Genomic DNA, 18,680 nt, shown 5'->3' with positions numbered 1-18,680 from the left:
TGGAGAGAGGGAGCATGATCCATCTCATCACCAAGCTCGGCAACATCCTCCTGCCCTAGAACATGGCAGCTAAGAGTCCAGCCACTGCCAGAGCAGCAGCTGCTTTATATTTCCAGAGCTCAGTGTAAATTACCATTCAGATTGGTGGGTTGAGAGACAGACTGAACTTTTTCACTGTGCAATCAACTTGCGAAGGAGTTGATTCATATGACGTTACAAGAAAGCCATTGTCAGAATAGGGTGATCTCACTAAAAGAATAGATGTGGATGTCTCAATAATAAAGCATATTTAAGATGCTATTTCCTTCCTTGCAGTCACATGAAATATTATCAGTACTCTTGTAGTTCAAACAAACACCTGAAAAAGATACCATCCATCATCAGTTTCCATGCAGGTAGGTGTATTACAGAGGACATTGACAATTCTTTCTTTAATATTATGTTATTTTTTCATGTTTCTAAAATAGGAAAAAAACATACAGAACAAAAATTCTTAAGTAAATGTATTTATTATTGTTGGATTTTTTAATGAAGAAATACTGTTACTTCAAGTATAGGCTTACAATCCTGTTTCATTGTTCTTTATGGCAAAACAAGACACAAAAACTCCCTGGTCAAATGCACTTTGATCAGGAGAGTCAAACTGTGGTTTCAGATATTTATGCACAAATCTCATTAACAGCAGGATCAATTATATTTGTACATGAAGTGACAATCTGCCTCAAAAAAACACTAAAAAGATTTAAGAACTCCTGCTATCTTAATACTCTTTTTACACAGAAAAGCCACTTGCATACATGGAGAAAAGATATATTCAGGATACAAAGACCAAGTTCTCAAAATCCATGTCACTTTGATTGCTATAACATTAAAATGCAAATTAGTCTTTTAGTATGGACAACCAGTTGTGACACAAACAGAAACAGCTCTTCTCCCATTCCATAGTTTTAACTACGAATTTCTTGGTGAATACAATTTTCAGAACAGACCTCTGTTTCACCTGTCTATTGTTTTAAGAAGTTAAAAGCTTAGTTCTTTATCAATGGTTATGAAGCAATTTTCTATCCTTTCATATTTTATGTGAGTATCAAATACCAAATGAGTGCTCTCATTTATTTCCAAGAATGCCTTGTGCATTAACTGGTGCAGCTCAGAGCATGATATGGATAAAGCTGAAAACAACTACTGAAAAATATGTTTTTATGCTGAAAACAATTACTTCTCTTAACTGCAACCTCTTTAGCATGGAATAAGGCAAGCATCAAGGGACTTGTGTGCAACAGGAAATGGTTTTGTAGTTATTAGTAGCATCTTCTTTCTTCCTTTGTACTATTAACAAAACCTAATGTTAAAGCAGTTATGAAGAGCCAAACAGATTCTCTACTTCCATTTTTATGATAGGATTTCCCTAAGTAGATGCTATCCTCTGGAAGTAAAATTCACATTTCATGACTCAAAGTCTCAGCCTCTGGCCCTACAGCTGGAGTTCTGTCTAAACGCAACAGAGGACACAAAACCAAACCATCTCTTAGTTCTAGAGGTTGCCTCACACAGGGACACCCAACTGAGCCAGGTCCTAGAGGAATGATGCGCTCACCATCCTGAAGTATCGAGGCTGAGTCGGACGCCAGTTATCAACCAGGGGGAGATCAGGTTCATTCTCAGCATTCTTGGATAGGCTGCGGAGCTTTGCCATCTGCAGGAGAACAAAAATCGAAGTGTCCTGATGGAAATCCCTTGGGATCAAATCCACAGCCCAACAATTAAGCCAAGGAGGCTGGCCCAGCCCCAGAAGCTGGGGAGAAAAAGTCTCCTTCAAAGTTGTGAAGATGTCCTTCATTGCATCACCACAAGAACTGTACTCATGTTCTTTTCCCACTAGTAATATTCTTAGAAATAGTCAAGACAGAAAAAATGGGTCCTATCTCAACAGGATTGTGAAAAGTACTATCACTTACATGCTGTCTGCAGAACTGCGTACAGCCACAGAAACTGTGGGAAGTCCTCAGAAAATGCGATTAGAACAGCCCATGCCCTAAAAAACCTCTCCTACTCTAACCCTGCCTTAGTGTCTGATTGTTAAGAAGCCTCTGGAATTGCAAGTTGTTCAGACTAAATTATAAACTAATTGTTCATTTCCGTGGTGGGTCTGTAGCAGAGGATATATTCTGCTGCAGTGACACAAAAAAGTCCGTTATTAATAACAGGAATGTAAATCTGGATAATGACTTGGTCAAGGTTTCAAATGGTTTGTAAACAGGGTCTGCAGCTTGACTCTTCTTGGCCATTTTTCTTTTTTAACCAAGGTATGTTTTTTTTGAGGGATGCTGTAAGAAGTGTTCTGCCCATACTCTTCAAAACTTTATAATGCTCTTCCTGTACCACTTTCTGGTTTTCCAAGGGTGCAACACATAATACCCACTTACAGATACATTATGTTCATTTGTTGTCACTGCCATGCACAACATTAGACAGAAAGCGTATCAGCTGTGATTCAGACACTTGACGCTTCTCTGTTTGAATGGCTTACCATGAAAAGAATGCATACATTTTCCCATGTGTACACTTGAAAATGTAGCTTCATGCACAGCATGATCAACTTTGTTCGCAACTAGTTTCAATACACTGATGTATCTACCTTTTACAGTACAGAGGTCAAGTCCAATAGAAGGAGGATTTCTCTCTGGGCTGTAAAAGCTGGGTTCACTGTGACTATATTAATTCCAATTTATGGACTGAGCTAGCTCAGGCATCTCAGCATTGCTTTTCACGGCTCTACACGGCTCACAAAATCCAGATATCTCAGTTTGCCTGAACAATGATGAGGTCACATTTATAACCAGTATAATATGTATCAGCTGGATTATTCATGTGATTAAATTTCAGATTTCAGATGAAGAATAATTTGTATGGGAACAGTAGAAGATGAAAGTAGTTAATCAGTTTTGTTAATACTGATAAAGTACTATTGGAGAAGAGATTGCTGGTTTTTACTATTATTTGTGGAAGATCTGCCCTACTCAGAAAAAAATGGCATATATTCAGGCTATAGCTACATAAAGGTGAAAAAATTAGTCTGCAGTTGGATAGAGTTATTCCACAGTTAAATTCCTATCCTTTCATTAAAAGAAATCTGAGCAGCTAGGCCACCCACTCCACATCTCAGGGACTTCTGGTGAATTGATTTTTCTGGCAGAGTACTGATTCGCAGCGACTGCACTTATCCTTGTGGCTAATATACTATTACCATCCGGCTGCAAAAGCATGCAAGCGATCCACTGTAAATGCACACGCACTTAAAATAATTACTATTAATGAGGCTGCCACGGTAGTACACTTTCTGGGATTAGAAATAATTGGTAACACAATCCTCTTTTATGAATACATTATTTAGACTGCAGGCACTCTGGAGTGAGGAAAGTCTTTCTATTGCGCTTGTATACAGCACCTCGCATACACTGCCAATTCTTCCTGAAAAGCGGTTATCTCAGGATAAGAGCCAATGTCCCATCTATATGTAGTAATTTCCTTTTTACCTTAAATGCTCCATTTTTTCTACAGTAGGGCCAGTTAGAGGACTGTCTGTATTTTTCCCCAAACTCACTAACTTTAGATAAGCTGAAAAAAAGGCCATGACACAAATACAGTAGTGATTAAAAAGTCTTTTCATGAAGCTGGATCAATGATGTGATTAGTTATTCCTTTAAGAACACATTTTAAACCAGAGATGCTCAGTAATGACTACACTTTTCCCAACAAAATTTGTAGCTGATCTTCTGTAATATAAACCTCTAAGCAGATTTATTTTGTGGAAGCCAGTCAGACCATATTTGTATTTTTCACACAAATACAAGCTTCTAAATAGCCCACAGATTTTAATTTTCAGATGGGCAATGAAACAGGAGGCAGATCAATTCAATAAGCTGTGAAAATTAAGCTGTAAGTTATATGAACACATTACCATATTTCATCTCTTGCCAGCTAAGGTTCCCATCATACCTGAGTTCTGTTTTTTAAAATATAAAGAGCCACATAAATACAAAGTACTAGAAAATAAGATTTTTTTTTATGATACCTGCACATCAATCAATGCAATGAAACACCTTATCACCTTGAGAACCTAAAATGAAAAGTTATGTGTCTACATATAATATCTATATAATATCTACATAATATGTCAGTCACTTGATTAATGTTCATGTTCTCATTATCCTGGAGTCTTGAAATTTGTGATATCTGAGTAGAGGAATAATCTCAGATAAGAAAACTGACTCGTGTGTTATGAGAATCATAGGCTGACAGGACGAAAGAGGGCATTCAAATTTCTCTAAATGGGACTGATGGGGAATGAGGATTAACAAGAAATACTTCATGGTAAGTCAGCAGAGAATGCTTTCAAATTAGCAAGAATTTATAGTTATCTGATGCTGCTCCTGTTTGTGAAAATTTAGCTGGTATACCTTCCAGAAACATGGGCATCAACACTTCTGTAATTTTCTTGGTTACGTGACACCATCTAGAATATGGGGCAGACAGAATCAACAATCCCATTAAATTTGTGTTCTGTTAAAAGATGTTTTTGAAAGAAGCATAAGAGACACATTTGCAAAGTAGAATGCTCAAAAAGTTGGAAATGCTCAGCTATATTTAGTGAGAATACTGGACTCCTGCTTCATTCAGTGTCCAATGTAGTTAGGGTACCTGACTGTCCACTGCTTTTCATTGCAGATGGTCACTTTTTCACAGCAGCTTTATTCCATCATTTGTCCAGTGATTACCCTCAAACATTCATCATAAGCAATGAACACTTTACCTGAGGAAGCTTGACACAATATAAATGGTTGAAAAAATCCTGCATAATCAAAGTTGTTGGTGCAAATCTAACATAAGCTTTAGCTAGATATGACAATGTTCTTATTTAAATAGTTGCAGGAAAATACAAGTTAATGGCTTGAGTTTTCCTACATTGGCTCTTGGTGTAATGCAGTGTTTTGCGCTCTACGTAAAATAAAAGGTAGGAGCCACATCCAGCTCCATCCTTTCCTACTAGCAAGAGCTAGTATTGTGGGAACACAGGGACTGGGAAACAGAAAGAGAACTACTCCCTTCTTTAGCTGATGTCGCAAGAGGTGTCTTGCCCACGGAAGCAAGAAGTCTCATGTATAGTAATTACTGCTTGCTATTAGTCACACTCCAAACTGCTATAAACTCTTACCGTCTACACTGTTTTATGATTTTACTAATTTATTAAGCTCTCTCATGTCTGTGGATTTGAACCACCATGATGTCTGACGTGGGCTAGGAAACAATGAGCTGTTCCAAGTAGAGAAGATCATCATCTCTTCTCAATTAGTTAATGTAGGAGTCATACAGAGACAGGTAAAGTTATGTGTCTAATAGTTGATTGCACATATTAGGTGGTAGACTGCAGTCCTTTGAAGATTTTTACAGGCTCCCTATGGAGTCCCAAGGTAGTTTCTAAGGCATTCAGTTCTTCACTCTCCTTTTAATCATGCAGTTTGTCACAGAATCCAATGAGCATTTTCCTTGTCAAAAGAATAAGATCAGGTTATGGCATGTAACTAAAAAGAAGTGAGTAAAATATAATCTATTTGAAGTTTACCTGATCTGAGCTGACTATGATAGGCTCTCTAAGAACAATCCAGGTGATGCACTCTTCACAAGGTGGAGTAGTGAAAGAGCCATGGTATGTCCAGTAGTCATGAGATTTAGGGAAAAGAACTGAAGGATCGAAGTTTGGGAAAGGAACTTCTTTCCCCTGAAAAAAAAACCCACAAACACACAACAAAACCAAACAGCTCTAGTCAAGATTAGGTAAAGATGCAGCTCTGGTATTTGAAGCAACAGAGAGTGACAGATACTTCAAAGGTATGAACTAAGGAAACTAAGTACACATCTACACAAGACACCATGATACAGTGTAAAGATAAGTGGACTGAATGACCCTCACAGATGGGCCCAGAGAAGCATGACACAACATACAACTCCATGATGCTACTTCTTGTACCTGAGCTAACTCATGTGAAGCGGCATCCAGTACCAATGTGCTTCACTTCTCTTCCTTCTGGCCTTCTTTCTCATGGAAATTCTATCTATTGAATATTGGATTAGGTCACCATATAGTAAGTGTGAGACAGGTATTCTAGATTTATAATATTTGTGCTAATAGCAAAAAAGACAGCCTATGAAATGCGAGATTCTTATCACACAATGTTATCTGAGACACAGATTTCTTGTCAGTGGCATTTACAGACGTCCATTAGGCAGCTTATTTCAAGACAGAATGGACCAATTTCCAAAGGTGCCTTTCTTTTGTCACTGACCACTGAGGGAATAAGACTCCATACCTAGTTTTTAGGTAAGTAAAGTTTGGCAAGATGACTCTCATTTTCACAAAATTATAAGGCCCACTAAAGCCAAAGAAGGGTCATATGTAAATGGAAGAAAGGACTTTTCTTGTTAAGGAAAAGCTACCCATGGTTTTATTCACAGGTATATTCTGGCAATGTTGCAGAGCAGAATTTGAAAACTAGAAAGTCATGCCTCTTGATTTTTCTTTTTGTCCTGAGAATTTGCAGCAATTGTCCTATAATGAAAAGCCCAACATTGTTACCTTTGTTTTGATAGCATTTATTTGCTCGAGAATCCTCTTCATCTCCGGTTTAGGAGTTTTCCCTACCTGTGAAGAAGAAAGCATGAGCTAACCAAAGAGTTCTGCTTGGTCAGTTTTCTTCTTTCTCCTATTTCTTTTATATGTGCATCTAAACATATATCAACTATAAAATTACAATGCATTAACCCAACCTATCACCCTACCAGCTTCATAAGCTATGTCTTCTGTCTGTATCCTCTGTCCATACCCCAACAGATATTATGATCCAAATGAGGAAATTATATCAGTACAGAACCTCGGCATCACAGGTAATTTCACAATACAGCTATTCCTGTTGACATTGAATTTTAGCCTAACAAAGATAAACAACCTTCAGACTCAAGTACAGAATTTGGAAAAAGTTTCATTCTAGTTTAAAAGCCAGGTGTCATGGTCAGATCTACTGTTTGCAATTGTTGATCTCAACACAGATGACCATCTTTCTATCTCTAGTGAATATTAATCAAACAAGAGAGAGAAAGACCACTATTTCAGGCTAAGACTGCATGCCCCCAAAAGGATTTTAAAAAAGGATGAGTTACATGTTTTGTCTGTGAGTTAGTTTTGCCTGGGAAAAAGTTCATGAAAAGCCTAGGAGCAGTATCTGTCCTTGAAATCAGTCCATGATTAGCATAGAAGACAGCTGACTGCTGTTGGAGAGAGGGCCATTACTGACATCGTGTCCCCAAAGCAGGGGCAAATACATCTGGATTTACAGCTTCCAGCAGCCACATAGTGACACAATAGCTGCTGGGACAAGTGTGTGTAGTATTGGATACCATTTGAAATAACATGACTCATGCTCTATAACTTGAAAAGCATGCATTACTGAAAGTCAAGCCCTTCAATGTGGTACAATCCCTAGAAAATACATTCAGAGGGTTTTTTTCTTTTTTAACCCTGTAAGAATAGAAAACTCTCTAGTAGCAGTACAAAGAAGGGTTGCATGCTTCTACTTACTTGCAAAAATATGGCCAAAACAGCTATTCCATCAGTTCTTCTCACAGCATCAAGGTAATTACTGTATTTGGGATTCCAGTGTAACAAATGTAGCTGGAAACAAAGAAAAAAATGTAAAAAAAAATCCATTATTGAATAGCAAGCCATCAGAGGCTGAATTTAGAGTTCTTCATATACATGAGAGTTTGGGAGAACAAAGAATGAGGATTAGGCTTTCCAGTAAAAAAAGAAAGGGGTACAGAAATCTCATCTTAAAGCTGAAGAACACAGAAAATATGCTTAAGTAAGCAGGTAGGACATGCAGTTCAGAAGTCACCTACTGGTATGTGATTCATTTCCATTTGGCTTTCAAATTACAGCAATTCTAGCAAAGAATCTATATGAATGTAAGCTCTGTATATTAGCCTACAGTTCTCATCTTCCCTTACAATCCTAAAGTGGTAGAAAATCAAGGTAACACATCCTTCCTTCTTTCTGTCACTACAATTTTATACTTCTGCTATAATACTATACTTCCAGAATACTGTTTTAGTAAATTTGCATTGCTTCTCAGTAATTCAGTCTTGCTGTCCTATGTTTCTAGCCACACAGGTTTGAGAACATGGAAACTTTTCTTTCACATAGTATTTTTCTTTTCTTATGCTGTGAGAATTACTTCAACCTGATTCACATTTATAAGAATCGATGGGAGTAAGAATAAAATGTCACAGAAAAAGTTGAAAGCAGACGAATGACAAATTTTGTCCCACCTGAAGGATAATGACAAATGTTATTTTACACCCTATTTTAAAATGAAAAGTGGTGAGTCTTACCTCTCCTGCATATCTCACTCCATTCACAACATGCTCAGAGCCATGGTCATCAGATGAACCCCAATGAAAGTGAAGCTGACGCAGCCTGTAGACTCCTGGAAGTGGCCCACCTCTCAGCACTGCAATTGATAATCTGCAACAGCATTAGACTCAAGTATCTTCCAATTCTTTTAAAATAAATATAAATATTTAAAATATTTACATACATATTTACTGTACAGATGGTCTATGTTTTGAGAGTACAGAATTCATCTGGGAAATCTGCACTGGTTTTAGGAGCATTTCAGGCAACCATCTTCAGCTACAAGCATTTAAAGGCAGATGAAAATTATTTGTGTCTAGGTTTCCATTATAGTCAATACAGATCATCGTTTTAATTCAGCTGCATAGATGTGCATCTAGTACCTTCTGAGATATTCCAAAGACACCTGGACAGGACTGGAAGGTGTGACACAAGATCTGTAGAAGAACTGTACTTTTCTAAAGCAGTATCTAGAGGCAAGGTTACATTAGGTTATCAAAAATGGCATGAGATGCCTGTGTTTGAGTAACTGAAGTAAGCCCCTGACCAGAACAGTCAAGCCTCTAGAGTAATTTTGCTTGCCTTAAGGTAGACACTCAATAGATGGTGGCCTGAATTGCCCTCTGGACTCCATTGATTAAGCGTGACTCCATCTCTGTTGACTAGAATGGGAGTTTAGAGACATAACCCACCTACTTTTAAAAGCCCACATAAGACACCTAAATTTAGATGTCTTAATCTGCCCCTGAATTCCATCTGATATCTACCTATATCAAAGCACACAAAAATAGCCGTGATTAAGATCAACTACTGAAGTGCTAGATGATAAACAAATTCCCACAAAACACTACAGACTGTGTCTTTTACTGCAGGCTATGACTTATTTGTTTAAAAAGCTATGAAATTACTGATGCTGCTTCTCCAGCTGTGGAAGAGGAGAAAGAAAACAGCAAATGAGCCATAAAAGCAATCACTGAGAATGCAAGCTGTTTTCCTAAAGAAATGTTCAGCCTCTGATGAACAATACCCTGTATTCTAAATAATCTTAACACTTTTACATTATGTACCAAATGAAGGCGGTGCATTTGAAAGGATCTCACAATAAAAAGGGAAGAACTTCTTCACATTCACCAAAATACTAATTAATATTCAGTTCTCATTCACTTTATTTGGAGATAGAAGTTATAGCATTCCTATAAACCATTCCACAGTTCTTAAGAACAGGTTTTTATATGCTAGCGAAAAATACCCTTAAATCTGAAAAGAAAAGGAATTAAATCCATGATCATCTCAAGAAATAAAGTACTAAAAGTATTCTTTACTGAACATTAAGAGCAAGCTGTATTCTTAACAAATTCTTTTTCCTTGTTCCCACAAACATTCAGTACTGTGGTTGATGCAGATAAGGTAACGGGAGTAGCTGACAAGGCCATCAATTCTCCATTAAAATAGATCTGTAAGACCAAATAATCCAGTTTAAGGTAAAAATGTGTCATTATTTCCACTGATGGGCCATCAGCAAACATTTTCAATTGGGCATTAGGTAAAGCTCTGCAACACCTCATGCCAACATATTCCTGCTTCACTCATCTATAAATAGACTAGCTTTTGCTTAGCACACTTTAAGCAGATACAACGATGCAAAGACTAAGATGCCTATAAACCAACATCTCCTGAAGGACAAAAAGGCACCTTCTTTAATTGCCAGTATGTAGTATAAAATATAGAAATACATGAAATAACAATGTAAGTAAACTAAATTTCCCTATGTCAGTAAATGAAATTTCCCCACGCTTTAAAAAAGGTAAACAAAACAGTTACAGGAATGAAGTTCCCCAATATCTAAAACCTAAGAAATCCCAAACTATGTCTGCATAGCTCAAAGTTAGTAAAAAACAAACAAACAAACAAAAACCTTTATTTTTTTAAACATGTGGCTTGGAACATAAATTCTAAAGGTATCATTATCATCCTGGGGTTTTGTTCTCAGAAAATACTAACACAAATAAATACACACCCATATAACAGATAAAAAAAGAATATGAGGTAAAAGTTTATAAAAGAAACTATGGTATCTTTAAATTGTTTTTCAGTGGTGTTAAAATATAGCTTTATTTTTATATATTTACATATTTATATGTTCCAGGGAATTATTATAAGAATTATTACATGGGAAATGTTCACCTTAAATATCTGAGACTCACAGTTTTAAGGCTGCGATAGCTGTTTTCCTACCACAGAACACTTATAAAAGGTTGCTTTTCTAGAAGACCCCATGAATCACTCTGAGCTTCTACCTACGACACTGTATGAAATAAAAAGCAAGAGCTTTAAAAAAGGAGACTGCAGGCTCACTCCCTGACATACAGGCAGACAGCTTTTCTCTTAGTCCTCTGAAGTACTGTGTAATCCTTTTCATATGGCTAGCTTGAATGGCTGGACTTACTTCTGAATATTGGAAACGTGGCATTTCTGTTCCTGTTTCTGCTCTACTGGAAATAACAGGATGGCCACAGCAGACTTAGCAAAATGTAACTCCCTCAAACTTGCTGTCATTAAAGTAACACAGCCCAGCTGCAAGAATATACAAACCAGCCCAGGAAGACAAGGGAGAAAAGTATTCACTCCTTTTTGGTGCCTTACTGTTGCAAACTCTCATCCTATTGCTCAGTGACTGACTCTTTTTATAGGGTAGGGGTCTGGTTGTTAATCTGCGCCAAGGTCAATCGTCATCTATCCTCACAACGGTAAAATTGGCAAAGTTATGCCTACACAAATGCCTTCCCTGTTTGCTGTGAAAGTATACCCCGAAAGTTGGGTAGAAAAACACAAGGAGCACCAGACAGACTCATGAGGTGAGCTGTGTTTATAAACATGAGAAGACATCACTTTTTGTACAAGATTCATGATCCTCACATCCTGCTAAATCCGTAAAATGAACTGGTAAACCACAGTGAAATTAAATTAGTAAGATATTACTGTATGACAATTGAAAAAGACACATTACCTTTGTTATGCTGCTTTATAACAGAATCTAACAGTGCAATATAAAAACCACAGCTTTTTAATGCCAGTGCCACATTTTAGATGTTATAAAAAAGCCTCTGCTCAAAAGAAGATCTCTGTACTGAAACAGTCTGGCTAACTGCAGGGACAAAATATGTTTCCTAAAAGCTTTTGGAACTGAAATTTCAGTTCTCACTGAAATTTTCTTTAAGCAAGCACTGAATAGCTATGCAGAAGAATTACTTTTATTTGTATTTGAACTTTGCACTCTTACAGAGACAGACCAGGAAAGAGAAGTGTCTGACAGAAGTCTGTCAGCGTGCCACTGACCCTCACCTACACTGCAACACACCTTTTCCAGTTTTGTGCCTCTTGATCACAGCCTGTTCATCAGTGAGCTCCCAAATCACCTTTGTTTGTGGTAGGGCTGAAATCCCCATCTCCAGGGGCAGAAAACTGACAGTCCACTGTGTAACTGCAGCCTCAGCAGGCCCTTAACTGTTCAAGCATTTTTACCTCTAACAACAGAAGTTCGAAGTTAACAGAAACTCAATTCTAAACTCCCTGTACCCAGGCTCTGCAGTGCTCATATTAATGCTCAGTACCTTCACGCAGACACTACAAATGATAGATGTGTTAAACACTGAAGGAAGAATTTAACTTTGCTGCCTTTTGCGGTATGCGGTATAGCCATCGAGCGGTATGTACCACAGCTAGGCAAGCACTAGGATTTAGCTGTGCTATTCTTGTAACAGCTACTGGCTTTTTCCAGTGTAAATTCAGTACACAAAATGTTAAGTAACTTTTTGCAGGAATCAGCTAAAACTTGAGTGTCTACGGACAGACTTCCCTCAGCTTTAAAGTTACTGGGTTTTGTCCTCAATGTTTTAGAACCATTCAACAACTAAACATTTATTTGCCGTAAGTTGGTAATCAAAATCTCGTTTGCAAAGATAAATGAAATTTCTTACAAAGTGGTACTCCAGGAAATGCTGTCCACCAGCACTAGTCATGCTAAAAAGAGACCAATAAGTAACAAGCTCTCACTACTTACAGTAACCATCTCTTTCAATTTTTTTTGCATCATCCACTTCCAAAGGCATACATTCCTTTGATAAGAAATTGAAAGATTCTGCAAACAGCATCAAGGTAACCTTATAAGAAAGTGTGCCTGCACCGAGTTACTCCAAGCCCTTAAATGTCATCTGTCAGAAAGTCAGTAAAAGGAGAAGGAGGAATCTGTTTGGCTAATGAACTTCCATAGAAAGTGCCAAGGAGTTAACAAAAACAACAAAGTGAGAAGATGAAAGAAGGCATCCATTTGACATAGCCTTAGTGTATGGCTCCCCAGCTGCTGTGTCCAAGTTCCAGTACAAGACTTATGTATCTTTATTAAATGACTGAACACCTTGATCTAACCATCTAACCAAGGTATTACGAAGAAAGCCAGAGAGTCATTAATTGTAAGGAAGTTGCAACCTATATATCTCACACAGCATCATGACAACGGTCCCACCAGTTAGGTGCTCTCAGGACACTTCTCTGGCATGAATATTTTTTGAATTTTAAAAGCAAATGGACTCTGCTGGTAGAAATAAGATTGGAACTCTGATGCAAAACAAGAGTCACTGCTGGATCTAAAAGAGTATCTGAGTTGCCATTCAGGCCAAAAACCACAGCAGTGGTAGGCTGCCAAAGTACCCAAGTTCTGGTATGGGTTTTATTGGGCACAGATACCTAGGAGGTTTTGATTTCAGCTCCCAGTTCTTTCCCAGATTTTGAGACTCCAGCCTCCACCTGCAATGATTTTACAGTGCTTAAGGTCCTTCTTCCGCACAGGTATGGTAAGACAGGCAACTGAGTCCACAACAGCCCATTAACTTGTATGGACAGGCATAAGAGGCATGACGCGGCTCCTAAAGCAAATATCTGTCATCAAAGCCTTCAACTGTATAACAGATTCTTAAAGTCAACCAGACTTTATAAATAGCTGGAGATAAATTCTCCAATTCCTTCCACTAGACTAACTCCAAAGACAACAGTAATAAGGTCTTTTTCAACATAGTATGTGAATTACATTGGATGGCACTTTCCGTGGAAGGTTCTCTCTAATCATCTGAGTTTAAGAAACTGTCCCAATGGTGAATATTCAAACTATTCCTGGCACAGCAGATACAATGGAAGTAAAACTTGGAGATATCCAAAGTAATTCATTTTATCACTCACCTTTGCAATTTATTCAGAAACCTATTTTATCTACCACTAATGAAAATCTAGATAGAACTACAGAGATGGGTATGACCACTCTAACTGAAAAAGTCAGGAAAATAAAGGAAGCCCCTAATTTTCTGCTTAACTCAGAAATAATTTAGATAGAGTGATAGATAGACAGATAGATAGATAGATAGATAGTCTGCCTTTGTTCCAAAGGAATAAAAGCTTCATTCCTATATGATTGCTCTTACTTATGTATGTATTATGCAGGTGGGTGTTCATTTACACAAAAAATAAGTCACTGTACCTATCCTAAAAAACTTAAAACATGCTCAAGTCAGTAGGAGTATGCACAGTGGAATTTGTCCTGCAATTAGCACTATATTAGAGAAGGAACACCACCCACAGACTCTGCAGTCAATGGTATAACAAAGGAGACATAACAATAAACACTGAATGTTTCTTGCCTTCAAAGAGTTCAGAAATACACCTACTTTTTTTCCAGTGAGTCACTTTTTATTTCTGAGATCAGAACACAACAGTTACTGAGCAGTTCATCTGAAAAAAAATTCAGAACATTCCAAAACTTTCTGCTCTTTGTGGCCACAGTGTTGCATCCATGCTGTAGATTGCTGTGCCTGGATACTCACTCCCACGCAAAATCTGAGTAATTGTAACAGTAATTATTTTGCCATTTATGCAGAAGATGCAACCATTGATATAGTTGATGCTGTTCCAACAAATACAAGAGATGGTAAAAAATGGTAAGTAATGGTCATGGAGGTCTTCTCATATGCCACAGCTACATTTCTTTACTGATGTATTGTGTTATCTATCATTAGTAATATTTTTATTCAAATAACATTAAAGATTCCCACTTTGCTAGAGAAGTAATCAAACTCTTGACTGCATAGTCATCTGTGAGTTTTGATAATGTATTAACTAGTCCAGCTTACATACATTTTGATCCTCAGTTTTCATGAAACCCAAGTCATTCATTAAAAATCCATACCCATGGATATTTAAGATCAATCAGCCTATTAGTAAAATTCCTCCTAGTAATTATAGCTGTCAATCCTAGTTATATTGTAATAGAAATTGGAACTTTTAATGCAGTTAAGAAATAAGTCCGAACACTGTGGAACACAGACTTTTCAGTATTTTACTGAAATTGACATTTCTTTTTCCTTTTCTTACCATCCCATGTACTATAAATAATAACACAATTCTGTTGACCTTGACACAAGAATAAAGTGAGGTATGCATTTGATTCTCCCTTTTTAATCGCAGTACTAATGCAATTTCATAGTTCTTTCAGCATTGTTTTTTCCTTTTAAATATAGCCAACAGTATTAACATGAAATGTCAGTCCTTCTGTCAACATAAACTAAGTATTTCTAGCACCTGTTAAACTGAACAGACACATCTCTTCAAAATATATAACCCACTAACTCTTAAAAGCTATGCATTATATATGCAGCACATTGCATGTTGTCATAACTATGCATGGATTCAAGACTTTGGACATTAAAGCTGAAACACTGGAATTTCTCAGCCTTATAATCCTCATTAAGACAAAATCTCATGAATGCCAAAGGGAGTTTTAACTGATTAAATACCGTGACTTTGTGGCAACATCTGGTTCCTTACTTCATTTATCAGAAATTACATGGGTACAGTTTTCAAATATTGTAACTTCAGCCATATAGACAGTTAAAGATGTTCTGCTGGACATCTCAAATAGCTTGAGTGGAATTCAGTCCTCATAGATAAAGCCTGGACTCCTTGCTCCTGTAAAGCAACACAACTGCCATGGCTTTTGCAAGCTCAGAAATCTACCTTACACGTTAAATCATCCTGCACTGAGCTTCTTTGCAGCTCTCTCCATTCCCTAGGATTTTACCCATGGACTTTAACAGTAGTCCCAGGCCCTTCCCACCAGTTGTGCAGGGCAGTGAAGTCATGGAAACCTGTATGTCACATGCAGGCAGTACACAGAGACCTTCTGACAGCCATGAGAATTCAGAGCACACTCTGTCTTCCAAGAAACTTGAGAAATAATCACTGATATATAACGACAGCTTGAGATTAAAACAAAACTAACCTGATCTATCAAAGGAATCGTCAAATACAACTCTGCAGGTCTTCCCATTATTGAGGATGGTCTTAGCTGCACAAGGATCATAACTAGCAAACCATGGTAATAGGGAGCGATCATAATGCACTTCTTTGTTATTGATTTCAATAGGTGACTGATGGCGTCCTTTGGCAATCGGGTAGTTTTTGTGCCACTGATCAGGTCCTAGAAAAAAATAGAAGTATCGTGAAAACCTTTTCTAGCTAGGTATGAATTATACTTGTGTTACAATAAATGCCAGCTTGGCTTTGCTTAGCTACAGAACATCAATTAAATGTATTAGTAAGTAGGTTACTAATCATCTAGGTTGTTAGTCATGCCCTGTTAAGAGTTTCACTGTATAAAAAGCAATTAGATTACTCCAGCTGGAATAGTGGATACTGCAAGTCCTCCAACTGAACCTAAACTCTCATGGCAACCGCAGGACTTTACTTATTGGGAGACTGACAATACACCAAGGAAGGAAACTAGAAAAGTCCAGCAGTGGCTAGAAATATGATGGGATATACCCGAGTGATTCAAATGTGGCGCCATGTACCCATCTGGAGATAGCAAAGGCCACCGGTACCTGAAGAAGACAGGAATTTGAAACATGGGTTTAATTACCGTCATGGTTTTATCAAGAACTTCATGTGAAAAGAGCCTGACCAAGGCCGTGCCGCTCCTCCCGCAGCAGAGGAGAGCGCAGAACAACAGGCCACCCCGCTCTCCCACCTCTGCGGGCAGGAGGGACCGTGCCTGCGCTGCACACCGGCACTGCTCCTCCGGCAGCAGGGCCAGCCTAAGGCTGGATTTTAAAGCTATGCCAAATTTTAAATCATATTGACAGTATGATTCTGTCTTCGTTTGACTCAGCGACAGACCTCTGCCACGGCCTCCGCCTCCTCCACACCGCGAGCGGCGACCGGCCGGCCGCGCTGCCGCCGCACAGACCCAGGCCCGCCGGGAGCCCCCGCTGCCCCTCTTCCCGCACGCCCAGGCAGCGGGGCCTCCCGCCTTGCCCGGGGTCCTTCTTTGGTCCCAGACCCGCTGCCTGCAGGGGCGGCGGCGCCGCGGCCCCACTCACCGTTGTCGCCGTCGTAGCCCCACGGGTAGTAGCTGGGGTTGATCATGGTGTCGCTGCCGCGCCCCGGCGCCGCGCCTCAGCCCCCCCCGGCGGCTCCGGCAGGACGGCGGCCTCGTCTCACGGCGGCTTTTTATAGACTCCCGCCAACTCCGTGCCCTTCCCCGCCGCCGGCGGGCCGGGAGGGACGGCAGAGCCCCGACCGCCGGGGGCGGGGAGAGCCGCGCTGCCCCGCCGCTCCCGCTGTGAGGCGCCCCCCGCCCCCGGCCCGCGCCGGCCTCCGGGTGGCGGGCGATTCTCCTCAGAGCTGCCGCGGGGGACGGGGCGTGAGGGGATCGCGCTGTGCGGACGGTGCGGAGGGGGATCCCGGCGCGGGGGACGCGGCATGGCTCCCCAGCTCTCCCGGCGTGCGGGGGCCGCGGGGAAAGGAGCCCACCCGGGGCCGGTGCTGGGACGGCCTGGTGAGGGGAAAGGGGCTGCTGCCGCCTGCCCCGGCGCCGAGTACATGGGAGTACAGAAAAGCGCGAATGCCCACTAGGCACGGGCAATGTAGGAACGTTTTTCGCATTCCTATAAGACACGTATACGTACGCACACAGACAGACATGGAGACACACCAGGAAGCTCAGGCTGGCTGGTGTCCGAAATTAAATGTACAGGTTACGGGCAGGCTGGCTGGGCTTTCTATGGCTGGTTGTAGAACGCCTGTTTGCCGTCAGACTGCGTCGGGGTAGGAGAGGCCGGGTCCCTCCCGAGGAGAGCGCGCTGGCGGTGGGTTCCCCACTCGATGTGCCGCGTAACCCTGGTCTGGAGGTCAGCTGGGGATGAGGGGATCAGTCCAACAGCTTCCGTGTGCAAATGGCTATCACAGGTTCACACCCTTCCCTATGAAATTCCCACATATACGCTTGGGTTCCAGCGCTGCTCCCTGCTGCGCTGTCTCCCGCTGCCTTCATAAACAGCTTCCCTGCAAAAATTCGGTAGCATTAATGGCCCCGGCCTTTAAAAAGGTGCTGCTTCCTACTGCAAGGATTCTTGGAAACTGGAAATAACTAAACGAGCTGAAGATCCAGTTACTGCCAGCTCCAGATAAAATCTTTATTATCAAGTTAAGCATAGGATCTGTTTGTTTTGCTTCAGCTCTAATTCTCCTTTCATTTAGCAGGGTGTTATTCATCAAATTTGCACTTAAAATTGTAAGCATACTTGTTAGCGTGCACACGTTCCTAATGTGACTTGCATGTGACACACAGAAACCAAATGCCTCCTAAAAAATATTTGTTATTCTGACACATTGGGAATTATCAGGTGAGTTAGAGAAGACAGAGGTTAGCACCAGTGGTGTAAAATGGATGAGGGACTGACTAGGCAGAAGACAAGACATTGGACTGAAAGGTGAATTACTGCGATTTAAATTTTAGTAGACTTTCTGAATAAGAAGTGGTGAGATTATTTTATTTGATAGTGATGAAGTGGGGGCAAAAGTACAAGTTGGTTAAAGAAAAATGCAAATGGCACAGGTTGGAAGTGTGGGGTTATCATACAGAAAAGATCAGTACCCCTGAATGTTGTGTAAACTACTGCGGGTGAAGTTTAGTAGCTGCAAGTGCAACACGATGGTCTTGAACCACGGTCTTGGCTGATACATTTTTTCTGATCTGAAGTGGAAGTGAAAGAGAAGGAGGAAGAATGGGATTCATTGGTGATAAGAGGTCAATAAACATTACCAGGCAGGAACTGCTCACAAAAAAACAAGCACAAACCGGAGCTGGAGAGACCCTGGTGTGACCTCC

The 18,680-nt window shown here is 39.9% G+C and overlaps 1 protein-coding gene across 3 annotated transcripts; it reads right to left on the bottom strand.

Annotated features, from left to right (window-relative positions):
• Window positions 1-503: 503 nt before the first annotated feature.
• LOC142029147 (carbonic anhydrase 3-like) lies at window positions 504-17,007 on the bottom strand. Of its 3 annotated transcripts, none has more exons than XM_075023519.1 (7): window positions 16,891-17,007; window positions 15,792-15,989; window positions 8,446-8,564; window positions 7,634-7,726; window positions 6,635-6,700; window positions 5,624-5,779; window positions 504-1,696 (listed from the first exon to the last, which is right to left on the bottom strand). In XM_075023519.1, exons 1-7 carry the CDS (start codon window positions 16,934-16,936, stop codon window positions 1,577-1,579), a joined length of 798 nt encoding a protein of 265 aa, XP_074879620.1. In that variant the 5' UTR covers window positions 16,937-17,007; the 3' UTR covers window positions 504-1,576. The 3 variants fall into 3 exon arrangements, with proteins under 3 accessions (XP_074879620.1, XP_074879623.1, XP_074879622.1); XM_075023521.1 differs by lacking the exon at window positions 504-1,696 and adding an exon at window positions 5,274-5,546; XM_075023522.1 differs by lacking the exon at window positions 5,624-5,779.
• Window positions 17,008-18,680: the final 1,673 nt, after the last annotated feature.

Source organism: Buteo buteo, chromosome 3 (genome assembly GCF_964188355.1).
Source record: "Buteo buteo chromosome 3, bButBut1.hap1.1, whole genome shotgun sequence".
Classification (NCBI taxonomy): domain Eukaryota; kingdom Metazoa; phylum Chordata; class Aves; order Accipitriformes; family Accipitridae; genus Buteo; species Buteo buteo.
This window is presented reverse-complemented; position numbering and strand designations above follow the sequence as displayed.